This window comes from Branchiostoma lanceolatum, chromosome 18 (genome assembly GCF_035083965.1).
Source record: "Branchiostoma lanceolatum isolate klBraLanc5 chromosome 18, klBraLanc5.hap2, whole genome shotgun sequence".
NCBI lineage: Eukaryota > Metazoa > Chordata > Leptocardii > Amphioxiformes > Branchiostomatidae > Branchiostoma > Branchiostoma lanceolatum.
In genome coordinates, this window is record NC_089739.1 from 7,329,747 (window position 1) to 7,357,215 (window position 27,469).

General features: G+C 42.0%; 4 protein-coding genes and 1 long non-coding RNA gene across 6 annotated transcripts; all 5 read right to left on the minus strand.

The window, feature by feature from the left end:
* Positions 1-1,946: 1,946 nt before the first annotated feature.
* Positions 1,947-5,138, minus strand: LOC136424495 (uncharacterized). 2 transcript variants are annotated; one of them, XM_066413112.1, is made up of 6 exons: positions 5,022-5,138; positions 4,603-4,766; positions 4,259-4,336; positions 3,521-3,781; positions 2,662-3,048; positions 1,947-2,471 (listed from the first exon to the last, which is right to left on the minus strand). In XM_066413112.1, the coding sequence occupies exons 3-6, from the start codon at positions 4,269-4,271 to the stop codon at positions 2,182-2,184; spliced, it is 951 nt and encodes a 316-aa protein (XP_066269209.1). In that variant the 5' UTR covers positions 4,272-4,336; positions 4,603-4,766; positions 5,022-5,138; the 3' UTR covers positions 1,947-2,181. The 2 variants fall into 2 exon arrangements, with proteins under 2 accessions (XP_066269209.1, XP_066269210.1); XM_066413113.1 differs by lacking the exon at positions 4,603-4,766.
* A 636-nt stretch (positions 5,139-5,774) lies between these two features.
* On the minus strand, positions 5,775-6,224 carry LOC136424679 (probable 2' cyclic ADP-D-ribose synthase TcpB). Its single transcript, XM_066413305.1, has one exon. It carries the CDS (start codon positions 6,222-6,224, stop codon positions 5,775-5,777), a length of 450 nt encoding a protein of 149 aa, XP_066269402.1.
* Positions 6,225-9,808: 3,584 nt separating this feature from the next.
* Positions 9,809-14,282, minus strand: LOC136424680 (uncharacterized). Its single transcript, XM_066413306.1, has 7 exons — positions 14,143-14,282; positions 13,510-13,682; positions 12,999-13,091; positions 12,380-12,559; positions 11,634-11,807; positions 11,260-11,361; positions 9,809-10,942 (listed from the first exon to the last, which is right to left on the minus strand). The coding sequence occupies exons 1-7, from the start codon at positions 14,280-14,282 to the stop codon at positions 10,482-10,484; spliced, it is 1,323 nt and encodes a 440-aa protein (XP_066269403.1). The 3' UTR covers positions 9,809-10,481.
* Positions 14,283-20,399: 6,117 nt separating this feature from the next.
* On the minus strand, positions 20,400-22,009 carry LOC136424499 (uncharacterized). The gene is made up of 2 exons (XR_010753897.1): positions 21,304-22,009; positions 20,400-21,068 (listed from the first exon to the last, which is right to left on the minus strand). It is a non-coding gene; the product is annotated as an uncharacterized lncRNA (long non-coding RNA).
* A 2,625-nt stretch (positions 22,010-24,634) lies between these two features.
* Positions 24,635-27,315, minus strand: LOC136424494 (uncharacterized). Its single transcript, XM_066413111.1, has 3 exons — positions 27,284-27,315; positions 25,377-26,402; positions 24,635-24,977 (listed from the first exon to the last, which is right to left on the minus strand). Exons 2-3 carry the CDS (start codon positions 26,353-26,355, stop codon positions 24,712-24,714), a joined length of 1,245 nt encoding a protein of 414 aa, XP_066269208.1. The 5' UTR covers positions 26,356-26,402; positions 27,284-27,315; the 3' UTR covers positions 24,635-24,711.
* Between the last annotated feature and the right edge of the window lie 154 nt (positions 27,316-27,469).

The window sequence follows — 27,469 nt, forward strand, 5'->3', positions numbered from 1 at the left end:
GCAGATCAGATTGTGAAAAGTGAATTTTGAAATGAGAAACAAAAATAAAACAGTGACTTTACCAGGAAATTTAGTCTTCAATCCATCTAGAACGTCGTGAAGGCCAGCGTCGGCCAGAGCCTTCATCAGGACCTCTGTAGTAGCGGCGTTACCCTTCGTCCTTTTCCACTCCTGTAACAGGTCCATACAGCGGGACCTGTCATCACGGTTTCTGCCTTCTATGTTCCTCATTGCCGGGTCTTCAAATCCCAACCAGTAGGCGAGGTCTTTCCAGCGATCGGCGACATTCTGCTTAATGTAGAAAAAGTACTTCTCAATCCCTGGAATGAGAAATATCGGTTGTCAGTTTTAAACGCTGTCACCTACGTGTAATGGTGGATGGTCAATGCTAACAACACAGCAACGTTTGCGTATAACGTTATATGTATAAGACTGGAGATCAACAATATACCGCTAGAGGGCCTCATGTCGCTACCAGGCAACCTGTGTCATTTTCTATCAGACTTTTGAATAACATATCATTTAAGTAGATTTAAATGCTTGGTTACCAAGGCTAGAAGAAAATGTGAACGATCTCAAACGAAATAGAAGATGATGTTAACATCTAGCGAATGTATATAAATGGTTACAGTAAGACATGTTTACTCTACTGCCAGGCTAAAACGTCTCACCTTGACCAGGCATGTTTCACATACTCTCGCTCCGGGTTTGTGGTAGCATCAGACTTTAAACTGTGCACCTGTTCAACTGTAGGAGATATAAGGTCATCACTGTCTAAGATTATGACGTCACGGTTAGAACCATACGTAAACATGTACACTAGGAGCTGTGTAACACTGGGTCCGAGAATGGAACTTGACTACACACATACCTATATGTTACGATGATGAAGATTAGACATCCAGGAACATAATACAGCCCAGATGATTCATTTACCTTCATAAGTTACTTCAAACTAGTTCTACCATGGGCTTGAGGCCATCCTGGTTTTGTGGGAAACGTTGGAAGCGGTCCGAGACCCGAAGCACAACTGTTACTTCCGGGTTCCGACTAGTCAATCCTGTCGGCCATTACGCCACTAGTATTTCTTGGAATCATCTAGATCTGGTGCAAGATTCAGCCTGACTTGTGTTAGCTGGCATTCAGTCTGTTATTGTAGCACTGTTCAAACAGAACTCACCTTAAGCAGTGCCTACGTGACTACATATGTATGCATGGCATATAAGTTGTACTGTCGTGCATGGTTGTTTTCAACGAGGGGCGTCACTACTCAGTAGAAGACGTAAAAGTACAAATCGCCTGCCGTTACAGCGAAACGAACACATGGACATCTCACCTTGACTCTCTCAGCAAGTTGGGAACCATGAATGACACCTGTAAGACGTGTTTGAACACCTGTTTCCGCCGAGAACGCCTCTACCGTCTTCTGGAAAAGGTCGCCAGCGTGTTTGCCGTTACCTTTGACCTCAGGTGTGTGACAGTGACGTCATGCGGAAAGTACCATTTGACTCACCTGGTTGCACTTAGTTCACACAGGGTTTTGTGCCTGTGTGCGCGGCATGCACAAGTGTTCGGCTGTTAAGCCATGTTAATTTGATCATATGGATGACATCCTCTGGGAACCCCAAAACTGATGCGAGCGTGCGAATAAAATATATAGCTCAAGCTAAGAATATAAGAAGTGGCCTTTTGTTTCGTCGTTATCAAATCAGTTGATGTGGCCTTTAGAATGCTATTGAGGGTTTATAGGTAGCAATGAATTCCGTACCGTCGCGTTAGCTTGGGTCACATGGCGAGTGAGAGACTGGGTGAACAGAAGTGAAATACCACCCCCACGTGCAAGTAATGATGTAAGGCAGATACAAGAGCAACTTGTAAAGATGCGCATGCGCCTGTTTTTTCCTCCCTTTCACGTTGTGATAAACACAAACAAATAAACAAACAAGTTTATGAACATTAATTTTAATCGATGTTGCTATATACATAAGCAGAGACTATTGACTCAGGCAGAGACCATAGATGTTACTATAATCTTGTAGTCTAGGATTGTGTTAATACCGTACAGAAACGGGTGCTCGACTCTGGTCGGATGAAGAAGGGATCGTATTACTGTAGGTTATTGTTTCCTATAAAGCACATGTTCATGATGAATTATCACTAAGTTACACAAATGGAGGGGTGCTAACAGCTATCTCGCTTCTTGTTACAGTCAATTTGCATAATTTCGAGTTCTTGTGCAACATCCTGGTGTCCTGTTTCCTTCACGGCCTGTATCAAGCCTTCTACCTTCGCTTCCCTACCGTTGTAACTCTGCCACATGTGCAGGATCTGCTGACAGCACATCCAGCTATCATTATGGTTCTCTTGTTTTATAGCCTGGATCTGGGCAAATTGTAGTCCGAGGTTTGCTGCGAGCTGTGGCCAGCGTACAGCCATATTCGCAGCGATGTAGTTGAAATATGGCGTCAACTCTGAAGAGGATATAAACAAGATGAAATGTGGTATTGTCATGTGTGGTAAAACAATGGCACAATTGTTTATAATAGTCGGAGATATCGCCTGCGATTGCAAGCACATTTTCATGACTTCTGCGGGCAATCAGAACCGAGACATGGCTAGAAAACATGTTGCAAATATTTTACGTTGAGAGGTTAGATTTACCTCCCGCCATCGGCTGCTGAGGTTGTCCCATTGCCATTGCCTGAGGTTGCCCCCACATCATCGGTACAACCTGAGGTTGCCCCCATGGCACCGCCTGAGGTTGCCCCCATTGAGTCAACTGAGGTCGCAACCATGACATTGGGTGAGGTTGCATCCATTGAACCGACTGAGGTTGCACCCATGACATTGATTGAGGTTGTCCATGGGGAGGCTGTCCATGGGGAGGCTGTCCATGGGGAGGTTGTCCCCTTGTCAAATGCAGAGGTTGCTCTGTTGTCCCTTGAAGAGGTTGCACCGATGAAGCCGACTGCCCCCTTGAAGGTTGTTCTATCGGCTCCTGGCAGGGTTGCATCACTGAAAGCATCTGCTCTATGACTGTAGCTAACTCTGTTGAGTGTAAAGAACACATGCGTATCTTATTACCTGGATGTCTAACCTTCATCAACGTGTAAAGAACACATTCTTAATTTATACACAATCGTATTACGAAAACAAACAAGAGTTCGGAGATCTCATACTTCCATGAAATAGTTTGATTATGGAAATAACTACCACATTTGTATAATGTATGCCTTGATATGTACACGGTACACCTTAAACTAAATTATACATGCCACAAGGACAAGATTCGTACAATTTAGAACTTGTCTTAGATAGATCATGGCAATTTTGAATTAATAAGGCAAATATCCGGAAACACAATTACAAACACGCAAGCAAACAACACACAAACAAAAGCACACACCTACAGACCAAAAATAATCCCTCCATTTTTCATGGAGGTAAAAAAAGGGAGTTGGTCATATATTTTTCCAATGCATAGGAAATGTAGTATTGAAATGACAGCAAAAAAATTCACCAGGAAATCTATTCTTCAATTTAACCAGAACTTCGCGTAGACCGGCGTCGGATAGAGCCTGCATAAGGGCCTCTGTGGTAGCGGCTTCACCCCTCGTCATTTTCCACTCCTGTAACAGGTCCATACAGCGGGACCTGTCATCTCGGTTTCTGCCGTCAATGTTTCTGATTGACGAGTTTTCAACGCCCAAACATTCGGCCAGGTCCTTCCAACGAGAGGCGACTTCTTGTTTGATGTAGAAAAAGTACCGCCGCGGAACGTCTGGAATGAGAAATGTTAGTAGTTTTAAATGCTGTCACATATGATATGTGCAATGATTAATGATGATATAGTATCTACTAGAGTCCATTCCAAGATCATTCCTAGTCACCCAGAGGGTTGTTATTGTCATCCTTTACAACAGAAAGCATCATATTAGATATATATCTGTGTATAGCTTTGCATATATAGGGCTGGAATCGCTGGATAGCGATAAAATTCCGCTAGAGGGCCACACGTCGCTACCAGGAGTTACGTGTATTTATCCTTGGTCGTACTTTTCTAATAGACTTTAGAATGGAATGTTACCCAAGTAGAGTAAGTTGATTGCTTGTTATACATTCAGGTAAGAATAAGATGTGAGCGATCTCAAGAAAGGCAAGAACATGTTAATATCAAGTGAATGGATACATGAAGAGTTACAACGTGCAACGGGATTTGTTTATTTTAGTCCACCTCCACTGACGACAAAAGTCTCACCTTGGGCAGCCATGTTTCACATACTTCCGGGTCCGGTTTGTTGTATTATAAAGATTCGACTTCTGTACACCTGATCAACTGCAGGATAGAAAAGATCAACACCACGTAAGATTGTTACATGAGAAAAGGCTGGTCTGGAGTGTCTTAAATGACACTTAAATCTCTCTAGTTTTTCTTAGGTCGGAATGAAACCAGCGGACAGCAAAGTCGGACCGCTCTATGTGACGGTACGGCTAAGAGAAAGGAAAACCACACACACCTATAGGCTAAAATACGCAACGTCGTTGATAAAGGTTAGATATCCAGGAACGTAATAGCGTTTGTAGACTCACTTACATACTTACTATTAACTAGTCCCACCGTGGGCTATAGGCAATCAAGGTTTCGGTGGCAACTTCGGTAAGCTGTACCGCGCTATACCGGTGACCCCGAAGCACGGTTCTTACTTCCGGGTGCAAGCTAGACACTTCTTGCGGACTTCACGCACATTGCAGCATACTTGTATCACCTACACAGTAAAACATTCAGACTTGTGTTTAATGGCTAGCGTTTTAGTCTTCTGTTGTAGCACTGTTAAAATAGAGCTATGTGTCTATTTATGTGGCAGTGCTGTAGTGCTGTGCATTCCTGACGTTTGTAATGCATGGGGGGGGGGGGGGGGGGGCAGCAGTAGCAAGTTTTGACTCCTTGGTACTAGTCAGTGAGAACGTAAAAATAAAATTCGGTTATAGTGACAACGACTTGAACAAATACTTGGACTCACCTGGACTATTTCAGCAAGTTGTGAACCAAGAATGTCACCTGTAAGATGTCTTTTGACACCTGTTTCCGCCTAGAACACGAGACCGCCGCTACCGTCTTCTCGAAATGGTCACCAGTGTGTTTGTCTTTACCTTTGACCTCAGGTGTGTGTAAGTGACGTCATGTGGAAAGAACCGTCTAGCTCTCTAGCTCAGCTGATTAAACCTAGTCCACACAGGTTTTGTGTCTGTGCGCGCGGCATGAATAAGTGCTGGGTTTCACGAGTATATACGAAGACAATCTTACTTGTCAACCAGAAAATTTGATATGTATTTTAATTAAAAGTCCAACTAAATAAATATATAGCCCGCCATACGACGGAATGGTATTTCATGAAAACTAGAGCATTAGTATTGATACACACACATTTACTGGTGAAAACTAAAAACGCTGGCCGGCTATGATCATTGTTTCAATAAAATCCGAATAATCACGAAATATATTTCTGAATCCTTGAATTTATTCTGCATCCTTGACATAAGCTATAGCGGCTATAATGCCGGTATGAAACACTACGCGCCATGGATGATATACAATATTATCAATTGAGCAAACCGAAATCATATTCGCAGCCAGCATTGCGTGATCATGAAGAAACACGAATATCCTAACAACGCATCCATACCACCAGGAAACACGAATTAAAATTCTATTGGGATACGGAACATGAGAGAAAACAGCATATTTCCCCATGCTAGTTGACAAGAGTAGCTGCCTAGAGGCTCCGAAGGATCTTTCGGATAGTACTTGCAGTTCCTGCTATCGTGTTATCATCCACCCTGTCCCCTGTTCTGGGAATTTCTACCCCGCGTGTATCAGCCAAAGTTGGCGAATAATTCTTTCGAACATCTGCAAGGTTCACGCCATAGAAAATGGGGAAAAACCTTATGTCTCGCTTCAAAAACTCCTCAAACTCTTTCTTTGGCCAGTATTTCTTCATCATGTCTTCGCTAACGACTATGACAGCTAGCTTACAGGACCTATCCTGGGTGGCTAAGGCTATGGACTCTTTGATACTCGTGACGTGTTCGATGGACCACTCGTCATAGAAGACGTTTTCCTTGGGAACGCCTTGGTCTACAATCTCGTGGGCCAGCGGTTCCACTAGGGTGTCTTTGTCTTCGCCTCCATGGACGATGAACAGCTTTTTCGGACCTGAAAACATCAAGGAGGCATCGGGTGTGATTGGAAGGCACAAGCATGATGTTTGCCTTCATACATATCTAAGGTCTTTAAGTACATCTTGATACATGATTTGCCCAAAAAGTAACATAATTCTGTAGCGGAATGCAAGACGCATACATCCAAATGCGAGTCAGATACGGAGGACATTATATTGCTTCATCGTTTTCAAACTTGTCTCAAGTTTATGTAAAATCAGAGCCGAGACATGGTAAAGAAATAGATGATAAATCGTTTTAAGTTGAAAGGTCAGATTTACCCTCTGGGCGTGCAGGCACGTCCGATTTTCTAGATGGTCCCCCCATCGCCGACAGAAGTTGCCAATTTGACACTGGCTCAGGTTGCCCCCTTGACACCGACTCAGGTTGCCCCCTTGACACCGACTCAGGTTGCCCCCTTGACACCGACTCAGGTTGCCAACTTGACACTGGCTCAGGTTGCCAACTTGACACTGGCTCAGGTTGCCCCCTTGACACCGACTCAGGTTGCCCCCTTGACACCGACTCAGGTTGCCAACTTGACACTGGCTCAGGTTGCCAACTTGACACTGGCTCAGGTTGCCCCCTTGACACCGACTCAGGTTGCCCCCTTGACACCGACTCAGGTTGCCAACTTGACACTGGCTCAGGTTGCCAACTTGACACTGGCTCAGGTTGCCAGCTTGACACTGGTTCAGGTTTGCAAAATGACACTGGCCCAGGTTGCCGACTTGACACCGGCTGAGGTTGCCCAATAGGAGGTTGCCCCCTTAAAGGTTGCCCCATTGTCTCCTGCTGAGGTTGTGTCAATGTCTCCGGCTGGGTAGTTGGCTCTGTTGAGTGAGAAGAATAAAATGTTAATGTATTTCTATACACAACAGTAACAAAAAAATCCTGTCACGGATTTTTCTAATGCAAATCAGATTGTGAGAACTTAAAAATGATATAGAAGAACTTTATTGCATGACAATTGTACATGGTACAAGGTATGGCAACAATTCAAAGTAGAAATATAGAATAAAACTTAACAGAATTACTAATACAATGCAATAAGGGCTAGCATACGTTTTTGATATCCATGTAGTATTATAATCGAGTGGGGCTAATCATAAGTTTCGGTATTTTTTCTAATGACAAAGCAGTCGTTTGAATACTTACCTTTTTCAATTGTGGGAATTGTTGCGTTTGAATATATATTAAAAACAATCTGTAGCATCGAGACTCTTACAACTTGTCGTACTTGTTTTGAGAAATGTGAATAACTTGTGAGTGTTGCTTCTTGAAATAAGAAAGAAACTAAAAACTTTCCTTACCAGTACGTATACATTTAGCCTTTAAACCATGCACAACGCTTTGCAGGCCTGCATTGGACAGTGCCTCCACCAGGACCTCTGTAGTTGCGGCGTCCTTGTTTTTCCTTTTCCACTCCTGTAACAGGTCCATACAGCGGGACCTGTCATCGCGGTTTCTGCCGTCAATGTTGTCAATTTCTGGGCCGTCAAAACCTAAGAAGAAGGCGAGGTCCTTCCAGTCAGAGGTCACTTCCTGTTTCACCTGGTAAAAGTGCTTCTCAACACCTGAAATGAGATACGTATCGTTCAATATTCCATGCATTAGGTCCCTATCAATGCAACTAGATGTATACCAACACATTACCCAATGACTTCTTGTTTGACCTGGAGAAAGCACTTCTCAATACCTGTAATGAGATACGTATTGTTCAATATCGAATGCATTAAGTTCCTAATGTCTATGACATTATCAATCAAAGTAACTCGATGTATACCAACACATTATCCAATGACTCTAGTAACTTACCTACATATTCGCTACAACCGGTACCCCCCATGCCTGATGTTAGGCAATTGTCTAGGAAGTTTATACACGGTGTTTCAATATGTCGTGCGAATCATTGTTTTTCATTTGCATGTCTACGTGTAATTCATTCTAATTCAGTATAGTTAGATTAATTGTAGAGTGCAATGCACAATTTGTATTTTTGTAAGGCAGAGACAAACACCTACGAAACACAGAATGCCTGGTTTCTGTATGCAGAGATGTCCGTTGAAAAATGTAGAATAGTTGAAGAGAGGTCACTGACCAAAATAATCCCCTTGTCACTGGACTACTGTAGTTAAACATCAACGAACTATTCATCATCAATCTCCATTGTTAACTAATTTCTCTTGCGATATGTACAATGCTGAATAGTCAATGCTAACAACATGTCAAGCTCCACTGATTACAGATATATTACCTTGACCAGCCATGTTTCACATACTTCCGGATCCGGTTTGTCGTAGGATCAGACTTCCGCACACCTGTTCAACTGCAGGAGAGAAAAGATCATCACTGCTTAAGATTACGACGTCAGAGGACGCCAGTCTGGGGTGTCTGGAAACATACCTGAAGCCTCCTAGTTTCTTGAATACACACTATGTTAGAATCATACATAAGCAGCAATTAGACGTGCTAGTGACACGTTAGTTTAGACATCCAGGTACATCTACCGTAATACAGTTCAGAGACACTACATGTACTTCACAAAATAGTTCCACCATAGACTATAGGCCATTCAGAACTTGCTCGGGTTCGAGACCGGCCTCAGCGTTACTTCCGGATGAAGACTGGGCCCTTCCGTCGGCTTACAAGCACACTGCTGAATTATCTAACGACATTCAGACAGGTGCTAGCTGGCGTTCAGTTTCGTTATAACACTAGTCAAGTAGATTCATCTTAGGTATGGCCTGTGTGTTCATGTCACGGCGGCATCATGAGTTCTGCGGCGGTTGTGCACAATGTTTGCAGGCAAGGGGGTCCTAGTCAGTATTAAACACAAGTAAAGCATTATCTAACCTTCATCAACGTAAATCAATCGTCCGTCGTTGAAACGAAACGCATGGATATCTCACCTTAACGCTCTCAGGAAGTTGTGATCCATGAATATCACCTGTAAGACGTCTTGAACACGGTGTCACCTGTTTCCGCCCAGAACACAAGCCGAACGCCGTCGCCGTATTCTGGAAAAGGTCACCACCTGACGTGTTTGCTGCTATTACCTTTGACCTCAGGTGTGACGTCACCAGGTTAAACTAAGTCCACTCAAGTTTTGTGTCTGTGTACGAGGCATGGACAAATGTTTGGTTGTTTTCGACACGAACCCAGTCTTTCTAGTCAATAAGAATTGAAAATGCAAAGAAGACAGAGTTGTTTTTCTATTCATGAAAACTGGAACATTGATTGTATTGATATAGACACAGTCATTTACTTGCTTGCGATGGAATTCATGCCTTATGGTAACCAAATCAGCCAATGGCACGAAAAGTTTTTTTTCGTGTCTTTTTTATGATTTGGGTGGGGACTTTCCCTTATAGAACTCAATTGTTTTTGTATCTATTATCATTATTGAAATATTTGATTGTTTTGTATCATTTTTTCATGATGTACAGGTGGTTTGAGTTTGGTGGATATAAGTTGCACAGCTTGAGCCCGTTGTTACTTTGTATTGTTTACTTTTTTTGATATCTTGTGAATTGATAAATACGAAATACTCGAATAATTTGAAATCAGCGTTTCTATAAAACCCGAATATTCTCAAAGCACTTTTAATCATTGAATTAATTCTGCAGAGTTGACATAGTAGATATAATCTATGAAATATTACCCTCGATTGATAACAAACAATATCGATTATCAAACGAATCATTGTACAGTAACAATATCACTATGTAGTAAAACAATTGCCCTATCTACATGTATCAACATGATATAGCAGCTTGATTTACCGTGTAACCCTGGGTACTCTTTTCTTCCATAAAACATGTTTATTGTCTCCTATCTGCGCACAATGATTTCTTACTAGTGGTAATCTTGATTAATGGCATAACTGTACGTTTCATTGTTATTCTTACGTCTTTGTCAACTATAACATCCATATACACTTTACAACTATTACACACAAATTACCTGTAACATAATAGACACAATAGATCAAAACGGAACTTTCTTTGAACGCATGTTTCATTGTAAGTAGATGACAATAGAGGACGCCTACCAAAGTTATCCAATCTTTTCAATGTTTTGGGTTGTGAAACTTTCAAGAATGTAATATTTTACCACAAAAAGGCGTGTCATCTATCATTTTGTCAAAATCAAATGAACACCAATACAGAAAATCAGGATGACCAATGTTTGGAAATATCATAATGACTAAGTAATTGTTCCATAGACTTTTCAGCTTCTCTATTGATAGTATCATGTCCCTAGAGTTTGCCCTGTAGAATCTTGCGTATCTGACTTGCGGTTCCCGCTATCCAGATTTCATCCACCCTCTCCCCTGTCCTAGGCACCTCCACTCCCCGTGTATCTGCCAATGTTGGCGAGTAACGCTGTCTAACTTCTGCGGGAGTCACGCCATAGAAAATAGGGAAGAACGCCTTCCCTTGCCTCAAGAATTCCTCAAACTCTTTCCTAGGCCAGTATTTCTTCTCCATGTCTTCGCTTATCACAATCACTGCTAGTTTACAGGACCTATCGTGGATTGCTGAGGAGATAGTTTCTTTAATACCCTGTGTGTATCCTATAGACCACTTATCGTAGAACACGTCTTTCTTGGGGAAACCCTGATCTACTATTTCCCGTACAAGTGGCTCCACTAGCGAGTACTTGTCTTCCCCTCCGTGGACGATGAACAGCTTCTTGGGCGATGAGAATGGCAAGGAGACTGTAAGTGATAAAAAGTTGGTAGAAAAATGCCAAACTAACAATCCTATCGTTACAGATCTTGAAAGTTGATGTAAAACAATGTTTTCAGTCTTCCCTGAAGTCAAATACCTTCTTACGATAACTTTCACATGCATACAACTTATCGCCGTAGTGATAAACTTAGAATTAACTTATGGACAGAAACTGTACTTGTGCATGCATGGGAAATAGTGAATGGTAGATGCTGGATTTTTCCACTTCGTTTTTCGTGACAAATATTGATGATATGATTAACGTTGCATGAAAATGTAAAATACTTAACAGCGCAATTTTTACCTGAAGTTATGATCCTTTTCATACACCACGGTACAAAAACGACACCAACAAGGAGTAGGCCTATCACTATTGTCTTGGCGATGTCTCCTGATCCAGAAAATACTGAAAGTAAACCCAGTCAACGGTTATGGAGAAATTTCTATATAATAGCAGATTTTATACCCTCAAGATATATATTCATGATCAGTTGGCCCATGTGGCCATGGAGTATGTAACAAATGTTTCAAGAATCTTATTATCACGACAAGCTACTCTTCTTGGATTTTCTAAACTTAGAAACGCCAACAAAATAGACCGTTGGATCCGCTTTTTTGTAGTTTCGTCATGCAGTATATTCTTCTGATTCTACTCCGAAGACTGCTTAGCTAACGTACCTGTACAAGGCTGTTCAGTGTCGCATGCCTTATTCTCCTTTTCTTCACCGACACATTCTTTCCCTCCGTTGGAGGCTGCCGGCTTGTCACAAACACGTAGGCGGGACCGGGTGCCGCTACCACAGGTCACGTTACAGGCAGACCACGGGCTCCAACTGGACCAGGAACCGTCAACTACGACAGGAGAGAAAAATCTACAATTAAGTATTGCAATTCTTCTGACACAGCCAGTGTGGATTTACCTACCGACGTTTTGATAAGTTGTTTGTCACCTTCCTCTGGGGCCTAATGACTGGTTTTACTTTGCACTAGACTCTTAATTAAGTATAGAAAATCACTGTGCAGTACAAGGTACTAGAACTTTTTAACTTTAAGTGAAAAAAGTGTAGAAAATAACTGAAACTGTTCGTTTCCACAGGGTTTTCTGCAATGTAAAGTTAGCGATGTTACTCTCTGTTATATTTCTATAATACCACAACACTCATTCTATAAGACAGTTCACAATTGGTGTTACAAAATATGTGGTGAGTATAATGTAAGTTTTTATTCTTCAAATTAAGCTTCATTTATTGTAATATAAAATAGCAATGGCGATAGCCATGGATGATAAAAATTGAGCAGTTGCTATGGCTACCTAGAGTACACTGTACGTTATGTAACAGTGTGGTTCAAGCGCCACTGTCTGACCAGTCTAACTGGTCCGGACCTTTTAGCCTAGGGGTACGTGGTAGGTGCTGTTACACTACCTGGGCAGCCTGTCCCGGTATGGCAGTCCCAGGTACTAGTGTCCTGTGCGGGCCCCTCGCACGGTGCCCCGCCGTTTGCCGGTGCCGGGTCGGTGCAGGTACGGCTACGAGTCTGTGTCCCGGACCCGCATGTCACGCTACAGGCCGACCAGGGGCTCCAGTCAGACCAGCTGCCGTCAACTTTAATGGACAAGTGTCGTAAGAAAGGTTGTTGCTATGTAGCAAAAGATACCACACGTTCTGCCTTGTGCAACGGTTGTGCAATACAGTTTATCATCATAATGAATTATAGCATTTTCACAGGTTATTAGTAAAGAATATCAGTCAATAACCTAGTTTCAAGAGCAAGACTTTGAGGCGGGCTGGTGGTAATCTTAACGATAAAATGATAAACTTTGTATCCATCGAATGTATTAGACTCAAATTTATAAAGATTCAACGCCCCCGTACACGTGAGATGACATCAATAATTGTTCGAAGGTCCGCTTATAAGGTGTCCACGGGCTATATACTAGAAATCGGTGGATACTGGCAAAAAATGTGTTCTACATGAAAATCTACAACGTAGCCGACGGAAATAAAATGAAAAGAACCGTGTTTGCGTAAGACATGTACTGACCAATCGCCTGTTCACAGTACGTTCCCCGGAACCCCACCGGACATCGGCAGGTCCCGTCCTGGTTACAGACACCGCCGTTCTGGCACTGGCAATCTGGTCAGAAACATCGGAGGAAACCAAAATTACTAGTAGTTTATAATAGGGAATAACTCATCAGCTTGGAATAATGGAAGCTCTCTGCAAAGTGAAATCAGACCTGCATCTGTTTCTTTTTAGGCGAAAGGCATAAAGAACACACACTGTTGTAGCTATTACATCTTACAAAATGAGTACTTGAATATTGACGAATCATGATACAACCTTAGATATCAAATATTAAACTATATGCAATATGCAACCTGATTTGGCAAATGGATGGTTTTTGTAAACGATCAGACGTTTCAGATAACATTCACAATCTTTCGTTAGCAACTGAGCAATTAACTTCATGATTGTCCAAAGTGATATTTCAGAGGCATACCGCGTCATTTTGTTAACGACATATTGAAAAATAAATCTCAACAGAACTCACCTGAAGTACAGAACTTGCCGTACTTCCCAGGTGGACACCTGGCGCAGCCGTCATTCTCACCGTAGCTGACGTCACGGCACTCTGCGCAGAAGCGGTATTTCTCGCACACCTGGTCATGCTTGACGCCGTCACACGGGCGGCAGTAGTGCTCCCACTTGTAGAACGCAGAGCATCTGCAAACATACATTAACGTGCCATGGTGAACAATAGCTACAGAGTTAGTTACTAGAGTAGGCTGTAAGAGTCTCTATAGTACTTCATATACATAGAGTATATAATACCAACCAACCAACCAACCAACCAACCAACCAACCAACCAACCAACCATCCAACCAACCATCCAACCAACCAACCAACCAACCAACCAACCAACCAACCAACCAACCAACCAACCAACCAACCATCCAACCAACCAACCAACCAACCAACCAACCAACCAACCAACCAACCAACCATCCAACCAACCAACCAACCAACCAACCAACCAACCAACCAACCAACCAAAAAATAAACAAACCAAACAAACAAACAACAAAGCAACCAAATAAACAACCGAACAAACAACTAAACAAACAAGAACATAAGCTTCTTAGCGAAGGTAATAAGTACATTGTACATAACGAGCAGACTTACGCCTTGTAAGTAATGATGAAGTTGATTCCGGCTGATCCACACGCACAAGTCTCCCTGGTTACCGAGCACAAGCCGACGTCTATGTCTCTGGCTGACGTCACGCCAAACAGGAACATCGCAGCCGTTACCAGAGCTGACATAACCTAGTGCATAGGAGAATATCCTTACGGTAAATCGTAGGTGATGTGCTAGACGTGCTACACGTACACAACAACTATTCTATAAACAAGTTCACGGTTTTAACTGAGCATGCGCGAGGTCAAAGGTGAAGGTCCCTAACTTGTTAAAATTTCCGATTTTGGCTATGCATGATACATGTTCAGTCAGACGTGTTTTGTTTATGATTCTAGGGATCTTCAACGTTGATATAATTACTTACAATGCAGTACACTGCGCGTGTGCAGTTAAAATCATGAAACGGTTTACACCCGAACATCTATATATGATAATCATATGAAGTGTCACTTGGAAATTTCCTTTTCTGTGTGTTATTGATAAACTACAGTCTATTTCTTCTGCTTCTAGTCAAATTAGATGGTGAAAGTTGTTTGACCGGATGAAGTGAAAATCTTGCTATGTCAGTATTGTATATAATCATGAAATTACTAGTGCAATGGGATACGATTCTGATAACTAATGATAATGTGATAGATTTGTATTAAGGTTACCTCGGTTTTCGGGATCATCCTTTAGTTGATATTCGTCAAAATGGCAGCGCCTGGAAAGAAGCAGTAACTTTACTTTCAATTTGTAGTGCAGTGTAATGGATTGATATAAGTTTACATACAGTTGCATTTGGTATCAAAAGACTGTCGACTGTCTAAGGAACTGGGTAAACCCCTTCGGGAAATCCCTGGAAGTACTTGTATGTTAGCTTAAATGGGAATTCCCCCAACAATTTCTGAGTAGTCCAATAATCTCCAAGCAGACCCTACGGTGGCGCCGGCGGGACAGGGCCAAAAAAAAATATCCATTTGCCAGCGCACGGTAGAAAATGGATATCGTTTCGGCCAATGGATATTGTCCCGCCACCGTAGGATCTGCTTGGAGTTTAGGTAGCCCCCTCAACCCTTCAAATTTCTTATTGAAAGCAAATTCGCGTTGACACAAGTTGTACCGTAGCATCAACCTCCCTCCTTCGGTAATGGTTTCTTCCGTGATTGATAGCTTGTGACGTTTCTACGGCAACATTACGACGCTAAGCGCGGCAACCGATGATATATCAGCACATGAACCCAGATATTTATGATGAAACCATAGTTCTTTGGTTCAAGAGCTGTAATAGCTTAGTACACAGTGCCGTCGAGTATGTGTTAACGCGTGACAACAGGAAACATTACGTTTAGTACCATATAATGTCGCCTAGTCCTGATCGCAACCGAGCTTAGCATTTTTTTAAAGAACGATACTCGAATTTCCGACACTTGTAGGCATTACCGTAGGCTGAACACTTAAAGAAATATTGAACACCAATAGAATGTTTGAACTGGACAACACTGACCGATATCAAGGCTATCAAGTGTAACCGTCTGCGTACGTGTTTGTGTTGAACAAAATGCGGAAGTGAAACTACAAAGGAAACGCATAATTTCTCTACCTGACCTATCATGGCGGCATGCTATCTAACATTCTGTAAACCCAAATAGGTTATCCCCTTTAACCTCTATGGTAAACTGCAATGTCATCACCACTACATATAATATACATACACACTTTTGCAACATGCAAAACAAACATTCGACACTACTGAAATATCCTTTTCAGAGATTTTCAAAGGATCGCAAGTCTCTCTAGTCTAACCGGCATGATCTCACTTACTTGTGTCTCTGAGTATCTCTCAACGTTGCTCCTCGAACTGACCAGTGTGATAGCGTCAGGTCACCCGTCTTCGAAGAGTGGGCAGCAATTGTCTTTATGTGAATATCTCATGAGAAAGGTATGGACTAATGGGGGTCTATCTTGGCTTTGGTCAGAAACTTGAATCCAAGATGGCGGCTCGGTAAACAACAACTTGGGACTTCCCATTGCTTAGTCATGCTTTAGTTAGCTAGGGGGTGTGACGCTCACAAAACAACGGTGAGGGCTTCATTACAGTTCAAACTTTTGCAGTGTCGTCATCGATTCTAACATCCTTGCATGCGCTTAATGCACAGATAAGGAGTCAACTAGGTACACAAGTTAAGGTAAATAAATCTATCTGTATTAGGCTTTTATTTGACACCAAACTCTCTTTCTTGCAAACCCTTTCTTGAATTTTTATTACGTTTCATTATTAGTTCAGAACCTATGCTTGAGTTTTTCCTTAATGGTTCGGATACTTCGAATCTTTGTCGGATAAACTACAAATATTACAGATTACCGCTCCCTGTCATTATTTCAAAGGTGACTCACTTTACAGGTCACAGGTGAAAACCAGGTAAACATATGACGTAATGCCAACACGTACGTACCTGACTGACTGACTAGAGTGTTTGAGTTTTCTGCAACTACACGGCTGTTCTGGAGAAGTTAAAGGGCTGGGAAGGTCGATTCAAAATGCATAAAACAATCTTAATTTTTGGCATGTTGTGCATGTGATTTTTATACTGTTCAACTGTGATATCATGGCCCTTGTCCCTTTGTTGAAAAAAAAGAAGATATAGGTACATTGAAGAATATCGTTTAACATTTTCTCTCAAGTTCTTTTTGTGTCTCGTGCCCTTCCAGTTTCCATCTAGAACAGCCAGCTCATTGTGCAGCTTAAATGTGCAAAACACCTTAGGCAGGAAAAGTAAGGTTCATTTACTAGTTACCTTCGCCGAGAAGGTTATGTTTTTTCTGTATTCGTTTACCATATACATGGTGTCTACCTTTGGACGTTACATTGAGAGTACTCAATAACTGTAAGAAAACGGATACATTTCAACACCAATCTTTATTTATGAAAAGTCACGATAGCCTCATCTACAGCACTGCGTTTTCGCGATGTCTTCAAACCTAATCTAGCAAGGATTCTATGCCTTTTAGCTTTACACAAATCTAAGTAATACAACATAGTTGTGTATTGAACAGACATATCCTAAATGCACACATTTTAGAAAGACAAAAAATTACTTATTTGCTATACAAGGTGTATACAAAAAGGTTAAAGATTAAACTTTCCATGTGGCATGTGCAAGTAACGTTGACAAAAGGGAGATGCAAACAAATATGAAGGCGTCTAGTTAATATGACGTAGATACATAGAGTATATCACAGTTCTAGTCAGCCAGCATGGCTTCCAGGTTTTCTGCAACATCCTCGTTGCCTGTTTCCCTCACGGCCTGTATCAAATCTTCCAATGTTGCTCGTCTGCCCTTGTTTTTGCGCCACGTGTCCAGAACCTGCTGACAACACCTCCAGCAGTTACCGGAGTGCTGTAGCTCCACAGCCCGGATCTGCGCCCAGGGTAGTCCGAGGTTTCTTGCCAGTTGTTGCCAATCTGCGGGCATCTCTTTGGCGATGGTGTCGATATACTTCTTCATATCTAATGTCAATGTATGAATAAGGTAAAGATATTGACATCAGATTAAAACTGGTCCAATAAGATTAAACATATGTCAAGTATTGAATACAATTGATATCCTAAGGAAAAGCGGGCACAGGTATGTAATCCAGATATCATTATAGTCATGTTTCCAAATGTTTCAAAAAGAGAGAAGAAACTACTAGTGATCATCATTAGTTTAGCAATAGCCCATAGCTTGTAGGTTTTTCAGTTTTCAATGTTAGAATGTAGCATTTTATCAATTCATGTTTGTAGACCACGTGTGGTCATCTATGCATTTAGCCCCTTTGGGAAGGAATATGCAATTATGCTATTATTACGTCCCTTCTAGACCACTCACGTGTCCTCTACCCCGACTCGTAAGAAAACTATGATCGATCGCGACATCTACTTGGAGATTGTTATCATCACGCTGTGATGTCCATCAACGTTCATTCAATGTTGTGCATGGTAAAACACCAAAAGCATATCTTTTTATACATGTGGGCGAGTCATGTAACGGATTAAAACAGATCTAGTACGTATTCTTTACGATCATTCCGAGTTTTGCTGTTGGTTATATTTCTGTTCAAACACTGCAGCTAGTCTGACAATGTCTGAGTGCAAAAATACTATATAGTCATCCGTATGACCGAAATACAGGAGTGCTTACCATCTTGGATGTAATGCACTCCACCTATTACAGCTGCAACCCCTCCAGTGTAGCGATTTAAAGCATGGGTAGAGGCAATTGCAACCGCAGCAGCGACGTCGACTCCAGCAACAGATCCAACTGAGGATATCAGTTCCATGTCCGGATCTATATTTCCACGCGTTCTTAAGACATCGAGTAATGGTACGGTTGTTGCCTGGTTTGTTGACACTGAAGGCCATATTGATTTTTCTTGGGTTTCATCAGAAGACGAGTCTACTTCAGTTATTACTGGTGTTCTATTAACTGGGACATGAGACTGGAACCCTGTTGCTATAGGAGAGTCTATTACTTCCACGTCATCGTCTTCGCTAGTTTTAGAATGATGCAGTTTTTCTTCCTCACAAGCAACGCTCTCTCCCATGATCACCATTGGTATTACTGTACCTTCAGTGTCCTCTTCTTGCCTCTTTTCTTTTTCGGACAGCTTGCCGTTTTTCTGTGTCGTCAGATTGGACCTTTTATTCATGTAAACATATATAAGGTAAGAGAGCACGACAATGATGGCGACACCCACAACTACTAGAATGGCTTTCAATACGGTCTGATACACGGCAACGAGCACAAAAATGCAAACTATCGCGGCCACAAAAAGCGCGTATTTCAGCCGCCATGTGCAGAAGTTGTTGGTAGGACAGCTAGCACTGACGGTGACGGTTTCCTTATCTGCATCCGTTCCGGACTGAGCAGTGGTTGCTTCCGGCTCTTCGGTCGGCAAAGGGGCGTAACGGGCCATTTCTTGGCTGTATTCTCGTCCGTGATTTGGAATCAGTTACTTGGCACCGAAAGGACTCGATTCCTCTTTCAGCAGTGAGCTTGTCCACTTAGACTGTTCTTGTCAGCTGACAGCTAGTAGTGTAGCTGTAGTGAAAAAAAAGTAGTTTTTAAATCTAAATGAATTCACATAATATGCCAACACTATAAGTTCGGGTATGCACAAATACATCTGTAGTAAACTACTGCCCGTATAGTGTACGTGGCATTACGTGTGCAATACCGCACTAAGGGGATGTCCGTTACGTAACCCTTACACCATTGTTTGTCACCGAAAGAGGGACTTGTGCTCTGCTGCACCCGCCATGTTGCAACCGGGAAATTCTGGGGTCGATGCTGTGTAACCGCCACTTTCGTAATTCGACCAAGAAACCACGCAGTAAATCAGTAAAGCTGTTAATGTCTACTAAGAACTTGTAAGATGTTGTAACCAGGAAATTCTGGGGTTGACGCTGTTTAACCGCTTTCGTAATTTGACCAAAAAGCACGCATTAAATCAGTAAAGCTGTTAATGTCTACTAAGAACTTGTAAGAATACACCTACAACTTACGAGGTCTTATACATAAACTTTACCCCCAGGGGCTTGGTGGGAAATGTGTTTTGCAGTAGAAGTAACGGTAATACACGAGAGTGAAAGTACGTTTCATGTATTAAACTCAAAGAGCTCTCCATGGCCTTCCGGACTGTTTTGTATCTGAACTTACGGCCCAAATGTAAGCTCAGTCGGTACAATATATCCTTACAAGAGCTAAATAGTATGGCAATAGGCTTGTGCCGACTATTTAAAATTGGGAAACTTACCTCAAACCGAGAGACCAGCTTGACTCGTCGATGCGTCGCAGTCTAACTTGAATGACCCCAATGGTTCAATGGTATTTGCCTTATCATTATTGCAGAGTTGGAACTTGGAACACTGGACCGATAACTGTTTAAAATAGTTGTGGCGCATATAGACGACCGCTGTTGCCTATTTGGTATGAGGTGTCCAACATTTAGTATGGTAACACATGTATCTGTCTACAAGTTCGCCGCTTTGGGGCCTATGGGGCCTTTGCTCACTAGTAAGTCAGTGCTTACCGTGTAATCTGATATGGCAGAGTCGGGCCATGAACTTTGAACTTCCGGCACAGGTAAACATAACAGGTGCGTTTGAATGTGGTGACGTAAACCGTGCGAATGGTTTGTTGATAAGGAAGGCAAAAAGTGGTAGAAATGCATTTAACTTCTTATAGATCCACAAAAATGACTACGCAGTTATAATGATATACGTAGAATGTCATACCTTTTTATTGTCATGCACAAGACATACATTCAAACATACAAAAGGGACCGTGAAGACAAAGTGGTGGCGGACTCAAGTTATATACAACTTATATCCTTGCCGCCACTTGCACAGCATGGAAAATAACATATCTAGCAACACAATCAAACATTCAGTGGACAACAAGAAATAAAATAAAAAACACAGTTCAAGTGTAAATCTACGCCTACGTCCAAACTCCTCGCCCAAAGGAAAAAAAGTTGGACACATATATAAAACTAAACCTCATGACTTTCACAGTATTTATAGGTACGATATCTAATGAAAATAAACCCCACTAGCGCTATAACACGAGTGGTTTTACTGAGATGTCAGTCCTGTGCAATGGCCGGGACATCTGTAGACACGCCGTCCAGGTTCTCCAGCATTTCTGCTACACCTTGGTCACCTGTGTCTTTGACTGCCTTTATTAAAACTTCCTTCGTTGCTTTGTGACCATAGTTACTGCACCACAAGAACAAGACACGCAAACAACACATCCTGATATCCGTTGGATATTGCACAGCCACTGTCTCAATCCGAGAGAAAGGTACTCCAAGGTATAGGCCCAGTTCTTGCCAGTGTGCAGGCATCTCCCTGGCGATGAGCATGAAATACCGCGTCATGATCATCTCTGGTGGAAAATAACATGAAATTGATTTGTTTTCTTGTTTGTTTGTTTGTTTGTTTGTTTAATCACCAATATCGCCACCAACAAAAAACACCAGACATGAAGTTGCAAATGAGGCCAGTCACATATAAACAAATGTAAGAGTTTGACAGTAATCAGATTGGAAAACGATATTTTGTAATCTGAAGATGTGTCTGTTTGTGAAAGTATGTGAGCTATGAAATTGAGGGTCGCTTACCATTTTGTTGAAAAGTCGGTCCTTCCTCAGCACATGCTTCTGTGACTTGACTAACAACATCTTGACTTCCCATATACAGTATTGCTCTGGCGACAGCACGATTTTCTAAAGGTAATTCAACTACTGGAAGTGTAAAGGCAGTTCGTTGTAATTGTCTTCCTGGGGATTGGCCGAGAACCTGTGACATGAAGTCACTTAGTTGCCTTTGTTGTTGCCATTGTTGGAATGCTTGTATCACTTGTTTGAAGGTACTTTGTTTCACTTGTCTTCGTTGCAACCGTCGGAGTCGTAGTGGTCTATAAAGTGGGGTCACCTGCTGATCTTCTTCAGGGTCGTATTCATCTGAAGATGATTCTTCCTTATCTTCATTTTCCAGGGCATTATCTGCCGCATCAGATTGGGATATGGTAGTTGAAGATTTCATTTCTTTGTTACCCTGTAGATTAGGTGCAGTTGTATGCTGCTGATATGTAGTTGGAGCTTCCATGCCTGTGTTATCCTGTAGATTAGGTCCAGCTGTAGGTTGCTGGAATGTAGATGGAGCTTTCATTTCTGCGTTACCCTGTGGATGAGGTGCAGTTGTAGGTTGCTGGAATGTAGTTGGAGCTTCCATGCCTGTGTTATCCTGTAGATTAGGTCCAGTTTTAGGTTGCTGGAATGTAGATGGAGCTTTCATTTTTGCGTTACCCTGTAGAAGATTATGTGCAGTTTCAGGTTGCTGGAATATAGTTGGAGCTTCCATTTCTGTGCTAGCCTGTAGATTTTGTCCAGTTGTAGGTTGCTGGAATGTAGTTAAAGCTTTTATTTCTGTGCTATTCCGCTGATTTAGTCCAGTTGTATGCTGCTGAAATGTAGTTGGAGCTTCCATGCCTGTGTTATCCTGTAGATTAGGCCCAGTTGTAGGTTGCTGAAATGTAGATGGAGCTTTCATTTTTGCGTTACCTTGTAGATTAGGTACAGTTTCAGGTTGCTGGAATGTAGTTGGAGCTTTAACTTCTATGCAATCCCGTTGATTAGGGGGTCCAGTTCTAGGCTGTTGAAATGTAGTTGAAGATTTTGTTTCTCTGCTATCCAATTGACTAGGTCCAGTGTCTGGCTGTTGTCTAGTTGAAGCTTTCATTTCTGTTCCATGCTGTTCTGTGGCAGATGGGATTTCTTGGCCCTCTGTTGATTCTGCAATAAGCTCTGGGGGTGCTATGCGGTTTTCCTGACCATCTTCTTGTTCTTTTCCGTTTGTGAGCGGATTAGCTTTGCTCTCCAACAGTTGTTTGACTTTATTGTTCACGTAAACAAATATGCGGTATGAAGATACGACAATGGTGAGAACGACAATGGTGGACAAGGCAATAATGAAAACGATGATTACAAGGGTGACTAACACTTTAAGAAGGTCGGAGATACTCGTGATACTGATGTTCACATTGAGGTTGACAATGTTCGTGTCGGTATTGGACTGACTCATGTTTGCTGGCTATTTCCAGCTTGGTTGCAGGCGGGGAAAACGGTGACATACAACGTGTGCGACAGTGTGGCTGTAGTGGAAATAACACAAGATTCACATTGTATGCACTGAATTCACACGACGCTTTATGCAAATACCATAGGCTTATGAAGTTACATTACTCGATATCGCTTGGTGTCGGCTCTAAATACTTGCGCCTCCACTCTGAAATTCTATAAACCAAACGCCAGAGGTTTCTCCATTACGTAGCCACTTATAACGGGAACACCTCCTCGCGATTGCTGCCTGGAGATAGACATTGAGTATGTTATGGAAAACCCTAGTTCATGCCTACTTGCATGTTATTTCTTTAGAATAGCCTTACGGGATCGAAATGAATTATTAATGTATTGTGGTCATAAAGACCGCACCCGTTATTGTTGTCACTGTGTATTGTTAATGTCGCAGTTGGCCTGCGCTTAGTTTGATCAAAATTGAAAAAGAGCAACAAAACTGGTAATGATAACGAGGCTAGTTCCTACGAGTCGTTTGAAAATCGAGAAGACTCATTTAGATAGAGTTCCCCGTGGCTGCCACAGGCAAAAAATCCACTTTTATATCGGAATCATTTTCACAGCAGATTGAAAGTGAAAGTGCTTCCATAGAACTTGAAGATCTTCAAGCCACACTGCAGGAAGATCCATTCGCATCTTAGTTCACGTTCTAGATACAAGGACCCTTTCCACCACGCACGTCCCCTTTAAGCCCTTAATACCTTTGCAAGACGTTACGGGTATCTGAATAGGTGCATGCGGACTGGTAAAGTTGTAAAACTCACCCGGAAACTCACTTCAGGCACTCCATGGGGAAAACGAATCGAAACCATGACCCGAGTAAAAAAGGTCACAGAGACCGCGGTGGCGCGAAAAGCATTTGCTTAATGTTTGCGAGTTCGCGTATTAGATTAATAAAAAAACAATACGCATGCATGATTTATTCACGGAAAATCAGTTGTGTACAATTGAGCGCGTTATGGCCATGTATTCCCTAATTTCTGTGGAAGTTGTTTGCATTCTTTTGCCTTCTTTACATGCCCATGAGGCCTTTTGTCAGGTAATCCGATCTGAAGGGTTGACGTCACACAAGGACTCTGGACCTGTTTAATAAACTTGTCGCACCTATCAAATAGCGAACATTCTTTGAAAAGTAGCTGGGGGTTGTAGTCGCATTTGTTTCAAATACCCTTATTTCAAGTTGTATGGCTACGGAATACTATATTCTATCGGTGTACGAAAATCCTGATATTGAATTTTTTTCAAGTAATGCACCGCTTAATGTCCGGTGACGTGCTTCGCGAAATGGAGTATGAAATTAAAGCTACTTGGTAAAACTAGGAAGACTGAAATATCATCATCATTTATGGGTTCCGCATCTGCATCTGCATCTTATTATCATATTCATATTTCTTGTCTGTTATTTCCTATCATCTAGAAAAAAAAATCAAAGCATTTGATTCAAAGCAAATCAACTTCTCTCTTACTCTTGCTTTTATTTGTAATGCGCATTGATACAGTATAAACTATGGACAAAGTATGATACATCAGGTTTGATCAGTGAGAAAAATGTAATATTTACACATAAATGATGCAGCACTGATCTTGAAGTCCTTTACACAAGCTGGGGTAGTACAATATGCACAAACTGGACACTGACTTGAGCCTCAAATCTAAACATCTAAAAACATCCTCATATGACAGAGCAGTATCTTTACACCTATATGTGATGTATATATTTATATCTCATATTTCAAAACTAAAAAAAAGCTATTACTTAAGGCAGAACTTTATCCTTTATCGAGTCATTGGTGTGGCTGTTCAGCACCCACAGCCAGGGCTGCCCAACTAGCATGTAACATACAAGCAAACATTAAGGGATCTAGTGAAGACAACACTCGTTTGGCATCAGTTCTAGTCTAACTGCAAAGCTTCCAGATTTTCTGCAACATCCTGGTGACCAGTTTCCCTCACAGCCTGTATCAAGTCTTCCACTGTTGCTTGTACGCCGTTGTTACTGCGCCACATGTGCAGAACCTGGTGACAACACATCCAGCATTCGCCGGAGTGCTCTGCTTTCACAGCTCGGATCTGTTCGAAAGTCACGTGGAGGTTTGTGGCCAGTTGTTTCCAGTCTGCAGGCATCTTTTCAGCGATGATGTTGAAATACGGCTTCATCACTAACGGAAATAAGAATAGACACCAGATGTAAGTGAAAGATCAAAATTATGTGACTGTTTCGCCATTATACAGCCCCTTTTTTAATAGCTTGTTTACAAGTACTTGTGACATCACAGCACCAATGCTGCTTAGTTTAATTTGGAAGTTACAGTATTATAAGCTATAGATTTTCACATGTATTGTGTTTTTGTGCGTCAATATTACGTATAACGTTACGCTTCGAGCACCTTCATAATTAAGGAATAGCAAAACGTCCTTTGTCATCCTATATCAGATGTATAGCAATGCACATTAAACAGAACGCATTGCAGAAACTGGAATGCGCATCAAAAGCCAGATGTCACACAGTCAATCATTCAAGTTGGAATTAAGGAATTAAGGAATAAAGGTTTGCATACCGTCTTGGTCCACAAAATACGGTCCATCCACTGCTGTGGTTCGACGGCGAACAACCATGCTTTCGCTTCCGGTAGTATGCCTTGCTCTGACGACAGCGCAGTTTTCGGAAGGGAATCCAGCGAATCTAAATATTGGAGACGTAGACATGAAGTCGTTCGGTTGCATTAGTCTTCCTGGCAGCTGTTGAAGAAGTTGTGACCTGAAGGCAGCTTGTTGAAATTCTTCTTGTTGTACGAGTAGCTGGATTAGTAAACGTTGTGCTACTTGTATGTCGTTACTTTGAGGCGATTGCCTTTGTCTTTGTTGCTCGTGGAATGGTTGTGATCTACAAAGTGGGGTCATCTGGCCATAGGCTCCACCAGGAACAGGATCGTCTTCATCTTCAATCGGAGGCAAGTCATCCTCTTCTGTAGCCATGGTCACTGGGGCACTGTTGACTACATCCGGCTGTAACCCAGCAGTTGAACCGATGATTTCTGTGTCATCATGTTTGTTGGTAACAGTTTCAGCCGGGCGCCGATGTGCATGTTGTGTTTCGTTCGTGCGTGAAATTTCGGAGTCTATATTTCCCATGTTGACCACTGAACCCGCAGCACGAATTTCACTACTCTGATCTTGTCTCTGTTCTTTTGTGAGGTACTTTATGATGTTGAACTGTGTCGTGAGGTTGACTTTGTTGTTCATGTATACGTACATCACGTATGAAAGCGCCACCATGACGACAACGACTAGGACTATTATGAGGGCTTTCATGACAGTTTGGTACACGGCGACGGCCACAAAAAGACAAACTGAAACAGCCACAAGAATCGCGTATGCTCCTCTTAGGTCGGAGATGTTGGTAGAATAGCTGAAGTTCAAACGAATGTTGAGGCTTATGTTGACCGTGTCTGTGTCAGTATCGGAGTGGATCATACTTGTTTCTGGTGCTTCGGTCGGTGCAGGAGTGTAGGTAGCCATTTCATCGATCGGTTGCATGCTTCAGGCAGGAACACACACGATCTGCAGACTACACTTCAGTCTGACTGTAAAGGAAGAAATGCAAGATGCCATTTACTCTCCAATGATTCACATACATGTACTTGTAACATGCGCATACCTTAACAAGTTTTATGTAGCTGAAAAAGGGACACTTCACAATCAACGCGGATGAATATCCGGAAATAAGGCTCGCACCCACACTCAATTTTCACCCAAAACACACCAACTCATACGCTTTTCAGCCATGTTAACATTCAATGTCAATTCGAAGCACATAATTTATGTGAAATGTGAACTCAGACCCTCGAAACTCTTTCGTGACTTTTTGTCGCACACTACCACGGGAACTGTAGTGTGTCACCCTTAAGGGGAACCCCCTACGTCTGGTTCATAAAAATAGACATTGTTTACGTAATGGAAAAACCGCGATTACGCTTACTGGAAAGGGTAGTTCCCCACTATTCTAACAAAGTATTGCTGCAATAAAAGAGGAACTAACAAAGGGATATTCTTTGCTTGCTGACCAAGTCCGCTATTCTTGTCAGTGGATTGTTTATGTCACAGTTTGCCTGCGTTTAGTATGATCAAAATTAATAATTATTTCACAACCTAACTGGTACTGATAATTCGTTTGAAAATACTAGAGACACATGTTTACAGCGTTCCCTGTCTATAAATCGTTGCCAAGAAATCCGGTTTTATATATTTAGACACTTTAAGAGCATAACTAAAAACGTAACTATGCGGAAGTGAAAGTATTTCTGCACAAGAATTAGGCCTTAACGCAGGTAGTTTCGCACCATAGTTCACGGTCCAGATACATGGACAGCGGACCTTTCCAACACTAACGGTGTCTTTAATACCTTTATAAGGCGTTACGGGTATCTGAAATGCCGCATGCGACAGGTAAAATTGTAAAACTCACCTGGAAACGTCAGGTATGCCGTAGGGACTCAATGGAAACCATGGCCCCAATGAAGAGGACAGTCTAGGAGACCACAATGGCGCCGTGAGTATATGCTTGATGTTTGCCGAGTTCGCCTATTAGATTGATCGGAAACAGTACTCATGCTGATTTATATACGGAAAATTAGTTGTTTTTGTAATAGAC

What these genes read in the sequence shown, in the direction of transcription:
- LOC136424679 (XM_066413305.1), bottom strand. Translation starts at nt 6,224, where the DNA reads ATGTTTTCAGGTCCGAAAAAGCTGTTCATCGTCCATGGAGGCGAAGAC.
- LOC136424494 (XM_066413111.1), bottom strand. Translation starts at nt 26,355, where the DNA reads ATGCAACCGATCGATGAAATGGCTACCTACACTCCTGCACCGACCGAA. An exon ending in GTATTTTGTGGACCAAGACG is followed by an intron (nt 24,978 to 25,376) that starts GTATGCAAACCT and finishes TATTTCCGTTAG; the next exon opens with TGATGAAGCCGTATTTCAAC.
- LOC136424680 (XM_066413306.1), bottom strand. Translation starts at nt 14,282, where the DNA reads ATGTCAGCTCTGGTAACGGCTGCGATGTTCCTGTTTGGCGTGACGTCA. An exon ending in CGGCAAGTTCTGTACTTCAG is followed by an intron (nt 13,092 to 13,509) that starts GTGAGTTCTGTT and finishes GTTTCTGACCAG; the next exon opens with ATTGCCAGTGCCAGAACGGC. An exon ending in CACTGAACAGCCTTGTACAG is followed by an intron (nt 11,362 to 11,633) that starts GTACGTTAGCTA and finishes GTTTACTTTCAG; the next exon opens with TATTTTCTGGATCAGGAGAC.
- LOC136424495 (XM_066413113.1), bottom strand. An exon ending in ATTGAAGAATAGATTTCCTG is followed by an intron (nt 3,049 to 3,520) that starts GTGAATTTTTTT and finishes TACACTCAACAG; the next exon opens with AGTTAGCTACAGTCATAGAG. An exon ending in TCAGCAGCCGATGGCGGGAG is followed by an intron (nt 2,472 to 2,661) that starts GTAAATCTAACC and finishes TATCCTCTTCAG; the next exon opens with AGTTGACGCCATATTTCAAC.